The 17,283-nt window shown below is 34.5% G+C and overlaps 1 protein-coding gene across 1 annotated transcript in view; it reads right to left on the bottom strand.

Annotated features, from left to right (window-relative positions):
- The window catches only part of DNAH14 (dynein axonemal heavy chain 14), a 259,076-nt gene that overhangs the window by 60,802 nt on the left and 180,991 nt on the right, over positions 1 to 17,283 (bottom strand). Inside the window, exons 63-69 of the mRNA XM_074351453.1 lie at positions 16,596 to 16,727; positions 16,127 to 16,222; positions 10,697 to 10,837; positions 9,186 to 9,401; positions 4,898 to 5,128; positions 4,467 to 4,588; positions 2,973 to 3,217 (exon numbers count right to left, since the gene is read on the bottom strand). Coding sequence (XP_074207554.1) covers positions 2,973 to 3,217; positions 4,467 to 4,588; positions 4,898 to 5,128; positions 9,186 to 9,401; positions 10,697 to 10,837; positions 16,127 to 16,222; positions 16,596 to 16,727 — 1,183 coding nt within the window. The remainder of the gene's footprint in view (positions 1 to 2,972; positions 3,218 to 4,466; positions 4,589 to 4,897; positions 5,129 to 9,185; positions 9,402 to 10,696; positions 10,838 to 16,126; positions 16,223 to 16,595; positions 16,728 to 17,283) is intronic.

Raw genomic sequence — 17,283 nt, 5'->3', positions numbered from 1 at the left:
GGGAAAGGCTTAGACTCATCATTGCACTTTAATAACTGGCAGAACTGTCTTTGTTCCCAGGAGGTCCAAGGCAACACTGTCAATGCAGTTCTGGTTCTGGATGATCTTTCTGGCTTACTACACTTAGAATGACAATCCCTAGGCCCATCCATGTTGCTGCAAGTGGCATTATTTTATTTTTTATAGCTGAGTAGTATTCCATTGTATAAATATACCACAGCTTATTTATCCAGTCATCTGTTGATGGACATTTAGGTTGCTTCCATGTCTTGGCTATTGTATATAGTGCTATGTACACTGGGATGCATGAATCTTTTTGAATTAGAGTTCCCCCCAGATATATGCCCAGAAGTGGGATTGCTGGATCATATGGTAAGTCTATTTTTAGTTTTTTGAGGAATCGCTGTACTGTTTTCCATAATGGCTGCACCAAACTACATTCCTACCAGTAGTGTAGGAGGGTTCCATTTTCTCCACACCCTCTCCAGCATTTATCTTTTGTGGACTTTTGAATGATGGCCATTCTGACTGGTGTGAGATGATAACTTGTTGTAGTTTTGATTCGCATTTCTCTGATAATTGGTGATATTAAGCATTTTTCATTGTGCCTTTTGGCTTTTTGTATGTCTTCACTGGAGAATTGCTTTTTTAGGTCTTCTACCTATTTTTGGATTGAGTTTTTTTTTTTTTTATTGTTATTAAGTTGTATGAGCTGGTTATATATTCTGGAAATTAATCCTTTGTCAGTTGCATCATTTGCAAATGTTTTCTCCCATTCCGTAGGTTGTCATTTTGTTTTACTTGCAGTTTCCTTTGCTGTGCAAAACCTTGTAAGTTTAATTAGGTCCCATTTGTTTAATTTTGCTTTTATTTGTATTGCCTGGGTAGACTGCCCTAGGAGAACACTGCTAAGATTTATGTGTTTGACTATTTTAAATACCTCATATAAGTGGAATCATGCAATATCTGTCCTTCTGTGACAGGTTTATTTCACATAGCATAATATCCTCAAGATTTGTCCATTTGTACATATGAAAGATTTCTTTTTTTAATGGCCAAAAAATATTCCACTGTACATATATATATATATGTATATAGCATATTTTATTTAGTCATTCACCTGTTGATAGATATTTAGGTTGTTTCTACCTCTTGGCTATTGTAAATAATGCTGCAATGAACATGGGAGTGCAAATATCTCTTTGGTATCCTGATTTCAATTATTTTATTTATTCTTTTTGCAGAGTTTTGAGATATAACTGAGTGGCTTAAATAACAGAAATTTATTTTCTCACATTTCTGGAGGTTGGCAGACCAAGATCAAAGTATTAGCAGAATTGGTTTCTAGTGAGACCTTTCTTCTTAGGTTGCAGAAAGCCAGCTTCTCACTGTGTGTCCTCAGATAGCCGCCTCTCTGTGTACATGTGCCCTGGTGTCTCTTTTTCTTCTTATAAGGGCACCAGACCTGTTGGATTAGGGCCCCTCACCCTTATGACCTCATTTAACCATAATTTTTAAAAAAAATGTCCTATCTCCAAATACAGTCACAGTGAGGGATAGGGCTTGAAATTTGGGGCAGGGGTACACGTACACAATTCACTTCATAACAGCTTCTCTCCAAATTGTAGGATATTAATAAGAACGCTCAAGATTAAAACATAACTTTATAGTCAGTATTGCTCCTGAGGGGTAGTTACTTCATATTCTATCAAAACTTTGTTTCTTCTGATGACAAACTAAAATTGTAATGGAGTAATCACAGCTCAGTCACATAAAAACGAGTTGGGCTGTCACAGTCTCAGATATGCCTCTATCACTGAGAACTTGAACCTTCTTTAAACTGTACAGACTTAAGAACTTGCCATGTTCAGAACAACACTGCCAGCTGCAAGCTTATGGTCTCAAGGTCTTCCTTTGCAAACATACAACCATCTCTCACCTCAACCTATCCTTACTTAACAAACACCTTTACTTCTTTCTTGCCAGCTCCAATCATAATTCTTGGTAAACAGCTCATGTAACTAACTGTACTTTGTGGTTTTTGCCTTTATAAGCCTCTCCCATTTTGTAGTTCAGCAGGACACAATTCAAGTGGTTGTTCAATCTGTGTCTTTCTGACTGCAGTCCTTACCAATCCCAAATAAATATTTTTATTTCAATCAGGTTTCTATTTCTGCAATTTTGGTTAACACTTTCCTTTAAGTGTATATATATATATATATATATATATATATATATATATATATATATGCACACACACATACGTATATATATTCTTATTTATTACTGTTGATAAATTTTTGCCAAAAAATTACTTTTTAATTCATGTCACTGGAGTATCTGGTAACATTTGGCTTGCACTTGCATCCTAGACCATAGGCCTTTAGATTAGACAAATAATGTTTAATCAGTAGTGAACCTCTTTTAGGAGCAGATATATCAGTGTGCCCCAGGAGCATATAATACTTCATACTTAGTTGTTCAGAAATTATATTGTTTAAATTTAAAAACCATAGTTTCTTAGATATTTCATGTGTTGAAGGGAAAAAAGATTTCTACTGCTATCTTAATGAACACTGGATTGTGTCCCTTTATATTTTAGCTATGAATATTTCGGGGAAACCTAATTTTTCGATCTCTATAATCTAACTTGATACATATAGCAGATGTCAGGCACTTGAAATAAGGCATAACTAACGTCTATAAGATTTTTCTTACAAGTTATACTTACTACATGGTGGCAAATGTTCTATGCTACAATGAACTAAAGCAGAGGTAGGAACTGAGGAATATAAAAATTCTCAATGTTTTAATTTTAGAAATGAGGTGGTTCCCTTACATTAATCTGTCACCTGGTGGAAATGGAGATCTGGTATATTTGGCAGCTATTCACAATATGGTCTGTATAACTTTTATTGTCCTTTACCAAGGTGTGCAAAGGTCTACTGATATCACTAAATATCTTAACTTACCTTGTGCATTCTGTAGTAAATTTAATGTTTTTTCCTCCAGGTCTTCAAGAGTCACAGCATCAAGGGAAATACTCTCCAACAGTTGGAAACGTTGATTTTCTAAATAAGGAACTTCACGAGTTAATACAGTAGATAAGAGCTGATCTTGCAAACCTTGGAATGTTACTGTGAAGTTGATCATAGTAGCCATGTTATAAATGAATGGAGGAAAATAAGGGTTGTCTATTTCTGTAGATACATATAACCTAAAACATGAGAAAGAGATCAGTTATTCAAAGGACATGCAGAGGGAAAAAAATGAAACAAATTTATTTAATAATGAAAAAATATTTCTGCTGGAAGTAAACAAGATTAATTTTTAGCGTTATTCAGCCTTGTACACAAAGTAGGCTCTCAATTTAAACTATGTAAATACATTTGCTATTTATGACTTTAAAAATAGAGCCATAAATTATGTCCATAATATATTTGATCTAAGCATAAGTAAGAGTAAAGAAAAAAATACTACATAGTGGGAGTTTTGACCTGCTACTAACTAGATCATCATAAAGACTATGTTTTATACACTGTTTAAGAAATCAGTGGAGGAATTTGAGTAGAGGAGAGACATGAGCTTTTATAAGAAGACCACTCTAGCTGCTATCTTGAGTAGCCTGTGCAGAGGAGAGGGTAGGAGGCAGGGGCAAGAAGAAAGCTTGGAGATTGGTTAAAATGAGAGAGATCCTTGGAGCAGGGTGGTACCAGTGGGAGAGTTCAAGATGGTCACATTCTGGATCTTGTTTAGTCTTCATAGTAACCCAGTAAAACAGGGACAGTTCCTTGTTCCATTTTATAAAGGGTGAAACTGAGGCTGAGAGAGGCTACATGTGTTGAATGGATTGAAGGCGAGAATGCACATGGCTGATAACTCAATGTTTTATTTCCCTGGGAATTGTATTTTATGGTAATTAAATGTGATCATATAATAGTGCTTTGTGAAATTGACTGGTGGGTTGGTTTCCTGGAGGCGCATTACTGCTTGGGACATGGATACTATGTTTTATCTGCCTAGGTAAAATCTCTTTTTGTTCTAGATATCAAATGTGGATTTTGTTTTTTAAAGAAGCAGAGGCTTTTCCCGCTCAAATAAAATGTTAGACAAACAGATAAAACTGAGCTCTGTGGGATCCAGTGCGGCCAGGCTTCTTGCTCCCCGCCCTCCTTGCACAGCTTCTGAAGACTCCTCATGGGACTCACAGCTTTCATCAGGCACAGTCTGAAAAATATTCATCTGGAATGACTTGCTATATATAAAAATCTGTTCTCTATTCTATATACTAATGAGTGCTATTGGAAACACAAAAACAAAAAGAATATTCAAAATGCAATCTCACTTTTTCCTTCAGGAGAAGTTTATCAGAACTTACCAGATGCATATCAGGAAATATGGGCTCTTCAATATTACTTGTGTTAAAAATATAAATGTTTGACTCAATTAATTGTGAAAGACATTACCTAAATTTGGAATTGTATTCAATTTCAGAATCATCAAGCCTTATGAAATACTGTCCTCTTTTCTGATAGATATCCTTCTTCAAAATTGCCTTTAACCTTGGAGCTAATGTTTCAGGGAGATTCTGAAAAACCCAACAGACAAAAACAAAAAAATTCATCCTACAACAAATAAATCAGTTGAAAAGGCGTATCATTTAAATCATGTAAATCTTGTTAATATCTAGATGCCAGTGAGAGTAGATGTGAGAGAACTGAACATTAAAAACTCAGTGTTTTTCTTTATGTACTTATTGGTTTATGCAATTATTTATTTATTATTTTTTCCCTTGACAAAGTTACCTGTCACTTAAAGCTCTTAGTATTTATGCTCAGTTCATACAATCTGTGTCAGCTGCCTGGATTTAGGGAATTAGGCCATTTTGTCTAAATACCTGCAAGAGGACACTCCCTCCTGTTTTCATAGCATTTTCAATTTTTTTGATGTAATTGCTATCCCCAGTGGAGAGCTCCTGCAGCCTAGATCCTTCCATCTGACGGATCCAGCTGTGTGCTTGCTTATGTGGGTCAATCAGCAGTGGCCACTGCAGGCCATTCTTGATCAAGATGGCATTCTCTGTTGAATACTGACCAAGAGGTAGCCCCTGATGATGCCACTGGCTGACCTGGAATGAAATCATTAGTGCTTTCACATCTTTCACATCTCTAATATACTACAGGGTACTAGAGGATCTTACAGGATCACCACCTTAAGAAGAGTCTAATAATCTTGAAAAGGATGAAGGAAATGAAAAATTTAAAACAACTAGGTATATCCAGAGGAAACCTTAACTCAAAAAGATACAAGCACCCCAATGTTCATAGCAGCACTATTTACAATAGCCAAGACATGGAAGTAGAGTTTTGGGGATTTTGGGATCATAACAGAAGTTCTGTTTTTAGTTTTTTGAGGAACCTCCAGACTGTTTTTCATGGTGGTTCACTAATTTATATTCCTATCAACCACGTAGGAGGGTTTCCTTTTCTCTACAACCTCTCCAGCACTTATTAGTTGGAGACTTTTTTGATGATACCCATTTTGACAAGCGTGAGGTGATACCTCATTGTGGTTTTGATTTGAATTTTGCTAATAATTAGTGATGCTGAGCATCTTTTCATGTGCCTGTTAATCATTTGTATGTGTTCTTTGGAAAAATGTCTCCTGCCTAGTTTTTGATTGGGCTATTGGTTTTTTCAATACTGAGTTGTATGAGCTGTTTAATATATTTTGGATATTAATCCCTTGTTGGCTGCCTCATTTGCAAATATCTTCTCCCATTCTGTAGGTTGTCTTCTTGATTTGTTGATGATTTCCTTTGCTGTGTAAAATCTTTTAACCTTTGATTATGTCAGTTATTTTTGCTTTTCTGTCTTTTGCCTTAGGAGACTGATGTAAGAAAATATTGCTATGATTTATGTCAAAGAATGTTTTGCCTATACTCTCTTCTAGGAGTTTTATGATACCATGTCTTCAACCATTTTGAGTTTATTTTTGTATATGGTGTGAGGGAATGTTCTAATTTCACTGATTTACATGTAGCTGTCCACTTTTCCCAACACCACTTGCTGAAGATAGTCTTTTCTCCATTGTATTTTCTTGCCTCCTTTGTCATTGATTAAATGACCATAGGTGTGAGGGTTTATTTCTAAGCTCTCTATTCTGTTCTACTGATCTATATGTCTATTTTTGTGCCAATATGCTATTTTGCTTTCTGCAGCTTTATAGTATAGTTTGAAGTCTGAAAAGGTTATACCTCCAGCTTTGTTCTTTTTTTCTCATGATTGTTTTGGCAATTCTGGATCTTTTGTGGTTCCATTTAAGTTTTAAAATTCTACTTCTGTGAAAACTGTCATGGGTAAATTGATAGAGATCACATTAAATCTATAGATCGCTTTGGGCAGTATGGCCATTTAAACAATATTAATTCTTCCAATACAAGAGCACAGGATATCTTTCTACTTCTTTGAGTCACCTTCAATTTCCTTTATCAATGTTTCATAGTTTTCAGAGTATAAGTCTTTCACCTCCTTGGTTAAATTTATTCCTAGGTACTTTATTTTTTTATGTAGTTTTAAACAGGATTGTTTTTATACTTTCACTTTAACATTTATTCTTTTTATTTTTTAAGTTATAAAATAACGCATGATAAACATAGAAATAAAAAAGAAAAAAGTCACAATTCCTCTACAATAACCACAACTGCTAATATTTTGAATACGTTTTTCTTTTTCTTTCTTTTTCATGGTTGAGGTGCTTTATTTGGGTCTCTGTTTAAAGATGTGGATGGAGGAGTGGGAGAACTGGGCAAATGTTGGTCAAAGGTTACAAACTTGCAGTTAGAAGATGAATAAATGTTGGAGATCTAGGTTGCTCTCTCCCTTGACTTCAGAGATGGCATCTGTCTATGGAGTGTACACCTCTCTAAGTAAATCTACTTTAACTCAAAAAAATGTCAGAGATCTAATGAACAGTCTTGTGATTCTAGTCAACAATATTGTATTACATACTTCAAAGTTATTAAGAGACTAATCTTAAAGGTCTTCACCATGATAAAGAAATGATCATTATGTGACATGGTGGATATGTTAGCTAATGCCATGGTGGTCAAATCAACACATTGTACATCTTAAACTTACACAATATAACAATTATGTCTCAATATTTTAAAAAAGGCAAAAAAAAATCTGTAGTGAGATAGAACTAAATGAAATTTATATGCCAGTCACTTTAATTATCATACTTTTTTGGAGGGGAGGTAATTTGTGTTTTTACTTACTTATTTATTTAATTGGAGGTACTGGGGACTGAACCCAGGAACTTGTGCATGCTAGGCACGCACCGTACCACTCAGATATACCCTCTTCCTAATTATGGTTTTTAAAACAATAGATACCATGTTACAGTGTTAAGCTGAAACAATTTGCATTCCAAAAACACTGGAAAAATATTTCAATTGAAATTTGCAATTTAAATGACATCAAAGATAGAAACAAAAAATGCCAGAAGGGGCTGCTTTTCCTGCCACTACTTTAGCTTTCTGATATTTCATTATTAGCATATAGGAATGCAACAGGTTTCTATATATTAATGTGCTATTCTGCTACATTGCTGAATTCATTTATTAGTTCTAGTAGTTTTTGTGTGGAGAATCAAGGGTTCTCTTTATAGAGTATCATGTCATCTGCAAATAGTGACAGTTTCACCTCTTCCTTTCCAATCTGGATATCTTTTATTTCTTTTTCTTGCCTTACTGTAGTGGCTAGGCTCTCCAGTACAGTGTTAAATACAAGTGAAGACAGTAGCTATGCCTTTGCCACATTTCCAGTCTCAAAGGAAAAACGTTCATCAATGATTAATATATTCAATTCTGATTTCTTCTTTGACCTATAGTTAGTTTGAAAGTATATGTCCTAATTTCCAGAAACACAGGGATTTTCAAAGAAACTTTTAATTATTGACTCCTAGCTTAATTGCATTTTGGTCAGATAACATACTCTGTATAATTTAAGTCCATTGACATTTGTTGAAACTATCTTTGTGGTCCATTTGATGGTCAATTTTGGCAGTGTTCTATATGTGTTTGAGTAGAATGTAAGCTATAGGTGTAGGCTGCAGTGTTCTATTAGCCTGTTAAATCCATTTGCTATTTATGTTGTCTAAATCTGCTCTATTATATTACCGTTTTTTGTGTTATCTGTGAGTTACAGAAATAGTGTTTTAAATCTTTCATTATGATTATAGTTTTGTCCATTTTTATCTAGCTCTTTTAATGTCTGCTTTAAATTACTTGAAGTTATGTTACTAGATACAGATTTAGCATTGTTACAATAGTCTTGAGAACTAAAACAATTCTTATTGTGACACAAGCTTATTTAATTCTAGTAATCATTTCTTCCTCAAAGTCTATTTTGTCCTTTTTTGGCAATCTTTGGCAAATTTCCTGCTGCTTTTCTTTACTGGCAATCTCTCTTTATGTTCTAGACATGTCCTTTCTAAATAAAATATGGTTTCTGTTTTGTGCTTTGGTTTACACTTTTATATAGTTGTACAATCTTAGATAGGACCATTTAGTCCAATTACATCTAATGTAATTACTGATATAGTTGGGTTTAAATGGTTATTAGCATTATGAAAATGAAAAGCCAGCGCTTGTTTCTGAGAGTCTGTAGTTTGGATAGTCAGCTTAAGTTATCAGCTGTAAAACCAATCTACAATTATTCTCTGGAGATGAAAAAAAATGGTGTTTTCTTTTTTATCTTCTCAACATCAGCGCAGAATGCACATGATAGATAATAAATATTTATTGATAAATTGATAAATTCAAGTTTCATATTTTTGGCTCCTTCTAAGAATAATACCTATGATCTGATAAGTTCAACAATTTTATTAATTAAAGGAGTTTTAGGGAGAGAAAATGGCAAAATTAATTGCAACAGGGTAGTAGGATTTCTCGTTGTAATGAGAAATAGGTTATTTTGTGGCTTTTCCCTAGAGGATGAGAAATAGGAGATGTAACTGAGGCATTAGGACTATAATTAAAAAAATTTAAGGCCTGGAACAAACTTCTGTTTTTACTTATGAAATAAATTAGGGAAATGATTCAAGCTGAAAAATGCACACACACCCAAAATCCAAATCAACAATAATAACCACTTAACTGGATAACAGAAATATGTTACTACCTCATGCTTTTGTGCCATGACTTCAATTAAAGAAAACTTAGAAGACAAAGAAATGTTATTTGCTGTGCAAAGATTCTCCCATTTATTCACAATCAATTGACGAAATTCTGCTGTTAATATTCCACTGTAGACAATGCATGCTGCTGAAATAAGTATGTCACCCAAAATTCCTTCCAATTTGTTGTCTATTTGATCAATTGTTTCTTGCCATCGACTCTAAATGTTAAAAGTAAAAAAGTTATTGCTATTTAATATAAAATATACTACTTTGAGGCATTTTGGATTTTAATGGGCTCCACATGAACTCTATCAGTGCTGTTACTGTTACTGTTCTCATGCTGTAGTTATATTAAAATTAATAATGTATAATATTAAAAACAAACTTGTCTGAGAAGAACATGAGTCCTATCTTGGATTTGTGATTGTGTCATATTTACTAAGATTGATAGCTATTTCAAACCCTTTGTGTAATAAAGCAGGATAATTAAAAAAAATCAATTCATTGTAATGTATCATTAATGGTGCTCAAAGATAATAATAATGACCAATATTTATTGAATCCTTACTTATCTGAAAGACATTTTACTTCAAAAATCTAATTTGATGCTTTCAATATCATATTAAGTAAAATTCGTTGACTTTATTTGAAGATTGGGACGTTGAAATTTAGGGAAGTTAAGCAGCATGCTCAAGTTCACAAAGCTTCTGAGGAGTGTAGCTGGGATCTAAACCCATGTTCTTCAGCTGTATAGACTCCTTCTGAGACCATGTATGTGCTTGATTGGTCAAGAAATAAAGCATGTTGAGCAAGAACCTTCTGTTCTGGAAGCTTAAAATCTAAGGTAATGCTCATGCTCTACTGCCTCTCAGCATACACTTGGCTCTTAGGGACATCCATCATCTTTCGAGGCCTGTGATCTCCCTCTGATTGGTCTCATTTCATAATCTCCTTCTCCCTGCCCTGTAGGAGTCTTCTGGTGACATGTATTTATTTAAACAATTAAACTAAGTTAAAATTATCTTGAGAATTTTGTAACATCCTTTATCATCTAAACCAAGATTCTAGTCAGCTCACTAGGGATTCAAGTATAGAGAAGGCAGATGAATTAGAAGAGAAATAAAAAGATGAGCTAAAAGAGGTCAGAAGATTGACAGAACAAAATAAAATTTTCTCCTTCCTTCCTAATGACATGCCCTCCCTTTAGGTTGTTCCTGCTAGAAAAGGAAAACTCACAGGCAGGTTTATTCTGGGCCTCATCAGACAAAAGTGTGTTGATGTCTTAGAAACAAGAGAAAATAACCTTTGATCTTATTAGTCTGTTACCCCTGTTTTAAGACTACTAACCAGGACTCCTTTATTTTTGTCTGAATAGGACTACGGATCTCAACAAAAAACAGACTAAGATAGTTTTAAAAGGTATATGATATAGCCTTCAGCGAAAATAACACCTTGGGCTTGTCAAGCCCAGTAGAAATTAATGACAGAGATATAGAACTAAAGAAAGTCTTGCCTTCTCATCTTCCAGGGCAGTCAGTAAGATAGATGCACACTTCAAGCGCCTGGTGGCCAGTTGTCTTCGACATGCTAATTGTTCTTTTTCAGCAACAATATCTTTGTAGGCTGCTTGTAAAAGCAGCAGATGTTCTTCAACCTGAAAGACAATGCGTTATTAAGACAAATTCTTACTCCTTTTTTGCCTAAAGAGTTTATCTGTCACTTATGCAAATATAGTGTATAACCATTCATTTCACCTCCTGGAAAATCCTCCTGGAAAGATAAACTATATTACCAATGAAAATGTACATTGTAATAATTAAATGAATGATTCCTTGAAATTGAAGTTTGTTTTCAAAATGTCCTCTTCTCCAATAGGCTTTCTTAACACTCTTAGTATTTGAGGATTCATCATTCTCTGATTCATTTTCACACAATTTTATATCATATCCAGGTTCTTTCTCTTAAGAAAATGATTGAACTTTTACATCTCAGATACACTGACCAGCCCATAGGAACTAATGAGGTTTTGAAGTTAGGCTGGTAGTATGAAATGACTATTAAACTATCCCTAGGCTGTCATTAGAAAATATATTTTCATGAAGAGCTGATGAAATAGCTTTCTTAAATTACCACGTCTCTTGATAACACCCTTGCTCAAAAACATTTGGTGAATTCTTATAGAAATGATTGCCCAAGGAGACAGTCCAATGTTTTGGCCCTATCAATAAAAACCTCTACAATCTGACCTCAACCTCCCTTCCCAATTTCATCTCCTTTTCAATATTATACTTCAAGTAGATTGGTTTATTCCATATCTCCTAAACATTCCTTAAATTTTCTTGCCTCTGGGATTTGGCTTATATCCTTCCCTTATGCCTGGACTTTGCCCTTAAATGGATGTAAATCCTAGGCATTCTTTAAAATCTTTATCAACTTCCAGCTATTGTGAAGTCTCAATCTTGTCAAATCAACACTGATCTACTGTTTATTATAAATTGCCTGATATTATCTCTTGGGTTGTGGCTTATAGTTTTATTTTCCTTTTACTGTTGTTTATATTTTTGGAAGATTTTTGTGTCTTTTCAAAACCTTTGAAGACACTTTAGCATGGAAACTTGAACATGATATGTTTATGTAACTGTATACATAAAATTGTACTTATTGAATATACTTTGTGATTTATAATTTCTCCTCCTACTTTTAGTACGTTATTCTAGTGAAAATACCTATTTTTTAAAAAATATATACACATTATCTACTTTTGGCATGCTTATTTTAATGATTTATTATTTATTCCTCTTTCACTCATAATAATTATTCAGTCCTTTACTCTTTCATATATAGTGCTATTTTTGTTTGCTTGCTCATCCTCTGCTTGTAACTCTTCCTTTGCTACTCATGACCCAGTGAGATATTTAAATATTAAAGTGTAGAGTTTACTGATTCAACTAAACACATGAAATTTCTATCATATGACAGGAACTGTGTTCCCTCAAGGTAACATCTTTAATGAAATATAAGTTCTGGCATTATTTATTTCCCCAAAGTTCCTGAGATTTTTTCCAGAAACTTTTTAGTATTAGGACCCACGTGAACAAGAAACCTATTTTTTAAATGGGAGACAGTGCATAGATGAATAAGCAAAAAACCTCAACAAAGAGCTTAAAAACAATGGAGTTAACTACTACACTCAATTTAAAAATATTAAGTATAAAAATATACATTTAAAATGTACTTGTTTGAGTTCAATGAGTTAAAATATTAGAAACTTCTTAAGAAGCCTGTGGTTGAGAGCTGGAAGGGAATGTGGAGTATGAGTAAGGTTCTGACAGGAATGTACAGTTTCTTTCTTTCCTCTACCAATTTAATTTAAAAAAATGAGCAATATTTGATAGATAAATGAAAAAAAAGTACTAAAAACACACAAAAATCATGGACATCAGGAGAACTGATTCTGTACCAAAATCAACAATGTCAATCATCACAAATAAGTACAAAGAGAATTTCGGGCCAAGATGGTGACAGAGGAGGCTCCTGAATGGACCTCCTCCTGTGGACACATCAAATCTACACCTATGTACTAAGCAGTTTCCTCTGAAATAAAGTCAGAAACCAGATGAGGAAATTCAGAAACTCCTACATAGCTGGGCAAATGAGAAAACACCCACATCAAGATAGATAGGAAGGCCTGAGGTACACTCACAATAACATGCCCCCAGCACAGTGACATACTTAACAGGATGTAAACCACAATTCCCAGCTTCTCCCTGTGGAGCAAAGGGTTTGGACCCAACACCTAGAAACCCAACTTTTAAAATTTTCACTTGAAGAACAGGCCTCCCAAACACCTAGCTCTGAAAGTCAACAGGGCTTGTGGGCCGTGAGACACACCAGACTATACAAACAAACAATTTTAACTGGCTATCCCTCCAGGGCTCAGTGCAGAGGGAGCAGATAGAAATGCCCTTTCAGTCTTTCCCAGAAAGAGGCTTATTTGAAAGAGGTTGCTGCCTGAGGGCCAGGTTTCTAACTTAGCACACATTAAGGGGTGGACTGTGATCCTTCCCAGAAAGCAGGGGGGCCAGTGGGTGTCATCTCCACATTTTCCTTCTGGCCCAGTCCAGGTCACTGCTGTCTTCCTGGAAGGAGCTTAAGTGCACGTCTACTAAAGACGCGTACTTAAGAATGTAGCTCCATTCTTTGTGGCTGCAGCCCAGATGATGCACTCCTTGAGCACCTGGCTCTGGTGGCCAGTGGGGTTTGTGTTCTTCAGCCCCAAAAGACTATAGCAAACAAAGAAACAGTTCTTAACTGGTTATCCCCCCAGGGCTCAGTGCAGAGGGATCAGACAGAAATGCTCATCTTTCAGTCTTTCACTGAAAGAGGTCTATTTGCATACTTTAAAAATCTTCTGCCTGCATCTAGGTGCTGACTGATATGCATTCCTTTGGGACACTGACAGGTCTTGGCACACTCCAAATACTGGGAGTCATTAAGAACAAAGAAGACAACTGAACAATCACAACAGTTTGAGAGCTCAGGCTGGGCTGAAAGATAAGGTTCATCTCCTATACAAGACTCTGTCAAGATAGGGAGGGATGACTGTTCCATCAAGTGCCCAGAAACCAACAGAGAGAGTCAAGGAAAATGAAGAAACAGGAGTATGTTCCAAAGAACAGAACAATAAAATAACTGACCTGAAGGAAAAAAACTACAGATTAATATCCCTGATGAATATAGATGTAAAAATTCTCAATAAAATATTAGCAAACTGAATTCAAGAACACATTAAAAGGATAATACACCATGACCAAGTGGGATATATCCCTGAGATGCAAGAATGGTTTCACATATACAATTCAAATAAATGTATTACATCACATTATTAGAATGAGTGTTAAAAACCCCATGATAGTCTCAAAAGAAGCAGAAAAGCAACATCCTTTCATGATTAAAAACTCTCAACAGTTTGGGTATAGACAGAACATACCTTAATATAATAAAAACCGTATATTAAAACCCCATAGTTAACATTATACTCAAAGGAGAATAACTGAAAACTTCCTCTAAGATCAGGAACAAGATAAGGATGCCTACTCTCACCACTCTTATTCAATATAGTACTGGAAGTCCTAGCTAGATCAATGTGGCAAGACAAAGAAGCAAAAGGCATCCAAATCAGAAAGGACAAAGTAAAACTGTCACTATTTGCAGATGATATGGTTTTGTACATAGAAAATCTCAACGACTCAACCAAAAAACTGCTGGAACTAATCAACAATTTCAGTAAAGTCACAAGATAAAAAAAATCAACATACAGCAATCAACTGCATTTCTATATACTAATAATAACAGTATGATACGGGCATAAAATAGACAGTGGAACAGAATAGAGGGCTCAGAATTAAACTCCTTTATATACAGTCATCTAATATTCAACAAGGGAGCCAAGAACAATCAACGGGGAAAAGGTAGTCTCTTCAATAAATAGTGTTGGCAAAACTGAATAAACCACATAACAATGAAATTGGACCTTTATCTCCCACTATTCACAAAAATTAACTCAAAATGAATAAAAAATACCATAAAACTGGTGCTGTAAAACTCCTAGAAAAAAATGTGGGCAAGAAGTTCCTCAACATTGGTCTTGGCAATTTTTTTTTTTGGATATGGTACCAAATCACAAACAACAAAAGCAAAAATCAACAAATGGTACTACATCAAACTTAAAAGCTTCTGCACAGCAATAGAAATGATTAACAAAATGAAAAGGCAGAAGAATTAAACAGACATTTTTCCAAAGAAGACATACAAAAGGCTAATATACACGTGAAAAGATGATCAATATCACTAATTATCAGGGAAATGAAAATCACACAAAACCATAATGAGGTATCACCTCACATGTGTTAGGATGACTATAATCAAGAAGACAAAAGATAACAAATGTTGTGGATCCAAATTTTAGGATGGTTTGTTCTATTTCTGTGAAAAATGCCATTGGAGTTTTGATAGGGATTACATTCAATCTATAGATTGCTTTGGGTAATATGGACATTTTAACACTATTAATGCTTTCAATCATGATCATGGACCATCTTTTCATTTATTTGTGTCTTCTTCCATTCCTCTCATCAGTCTTATAGTTTTCAATGTACAGATCTTTTACCTCCTTAATTAGATTTATTCCTAGATATTTTATTTTTCTTGATGCAATTGTAAATGGGACTGTTTTCCTTAATTCCTTTTTTTGTTTGTTGTTGGTATACAGAAGTGCAACTGACTTTTATATACTGATCTTGCATCTTGTAACTTTCTCAGATATTGAAATGTTGGTAACTACATCAAAATGTAAGGGATGGGAGGAAAGATGTGTATAGGCCAAACGGAAGTTGTCAGTGGGCTGAACGTGTCAGCTAGATTGCCGTCTCTGAAGTATGTCACCTCACCCACTGTCAAAGTGTATGTGAGCTATGTAGGGGATAGGGATTAACGATCTCAATTCAAGTTCTAGTTCTCATAATGATACTCTATTTTAATTTAAAATCCAGACATTGAAGGAAAAGTCATGACTTTACAAAGCAACAGAGTAATTAACATAAGCAAGTTAAGCAGCTTTTTAAAACATAGGTTGATACTGAGGAAGTCTTTGGTAAACTGAAGCTATAAACATCTGGGAGAAATTGGTGAAATGGTAAATTAATATATTATTGATATAATAATAATAAGCATTATTGAGTGTGTTATTATGTGGCAGGCACTAACATCTGTACATATAGTATTTATATTATTTACTTAATCACAATCAATCTCTTCACTACCTTTATTATTATCTTCATTTTATCTTAAACTGATAAACTCCATTGAGATAATGGCTTTTTCCTGATGGTTTTGTCTAGTTCATAAAGATGCTGAGAGTTCAACATGTAAAAACATTTCTTACCAGCTGTAAACCTTTTTGTTTTTCAGCCAACCTTTGTCGTGCAATTTTTAGGACATTTTGAGCTTCGGCCACTTGGATTTGCTTAGGGCCCACCAGCTTAAAAAGAATGTCACAAAATTTCAGCGTTAAAAAGTCAAGTCTACTGTTAAAAATGTCATTTAAGTCTGAAAGACATTTATAGCTGCCAACTCTTAAACTTTCCTAGAATTAGTGTACCAAGGGAAACAAGTAGTTTAATATGATGAAATATCAAAACAAAAAATAAAACAACAGCATAGTTGCCATAAACTAAAGAATTTGACAGAGGCACTTGATATCTGTGTGAGTTAACATAATATGTACGAATAAAGTGTTTTTCATTAAGCATTCTTTCCACAGAAGTTCATTTGAGCATGAAACATTTTTTTTTTCTGGGACAATGATGTGTCACTTCCAAATTGTTATAGATACTTAAGAGGAAAAAGCATACCTTCTGTACTTCATGGTAGTTATTCAAAGCTATAACCCACTGGCACATAGAGCAACAAGCAACAGAAACTAGAGCAATCTTGTTTGGGTTGAAATCACGTAGCATTAAAATTTTTTTCAGCTTTATAAAAACCTAGAGAGGATACAGTTCATGTAGTACATGAGAAAGAAATATTACTGATCTGAAGTTTTTCCCAGTCTACACTGGAATAAAATTTTATTTTATATAAAAATATTCAACTACTCTTTAATAGTAGAATCAAAGACATACCTGGGTATAAAATGGCTCTAATAAGAGGAGGCATTATAATTCCTGTTTTCAACCTATGTTACAAAGCTACAGTAAACAAAACAGTATGGTATTGATATAGAAACAGACACACAAATCAATGGGACAGAATAGACTGCCCAGAAATGAACCCATGCAGATATGGTCAATTTATGACAAAAGAGCCAAGAATAAACAATGGGGAAAGGATAGTCTCTTCAATAAATGGTGTTGGGAAAACTGGACAGGCACATACAAAAAAATAAAACTGAACCACTATCTGACACCATACACAAACTCAAAATGGATTAAAGACTTGAGACCTAAAACCATAAAACTCATAGAACACAGGCAGTAAGCTCCTTGACATCAATCTTGGTGGTGATTTTGGATTTGACACAAAGCAAAGGCAACAAAAGTA

Source organism: Camelus bactrianus, chromosome 23, assembly GCF_048773025.1.
Source record: "Camelus bactrianus isolate YW-2024 breed Bactrian camel chromosome 23, ASM4877302v1, whole genome shotgun sequence".
NCBI classification, from domain to species: domain Eukaryota; kingdom Metazoa; phylum Chordata; class Mammalia; order Artiodactyla; family Camelidae; genus Camelus; species Camelus bactrianus.
The sequence above is the reverse complement of the archived record's forward strand: the minus strand, read 5'-3'. Positions and strand labels throughout refer to the sequence as shown.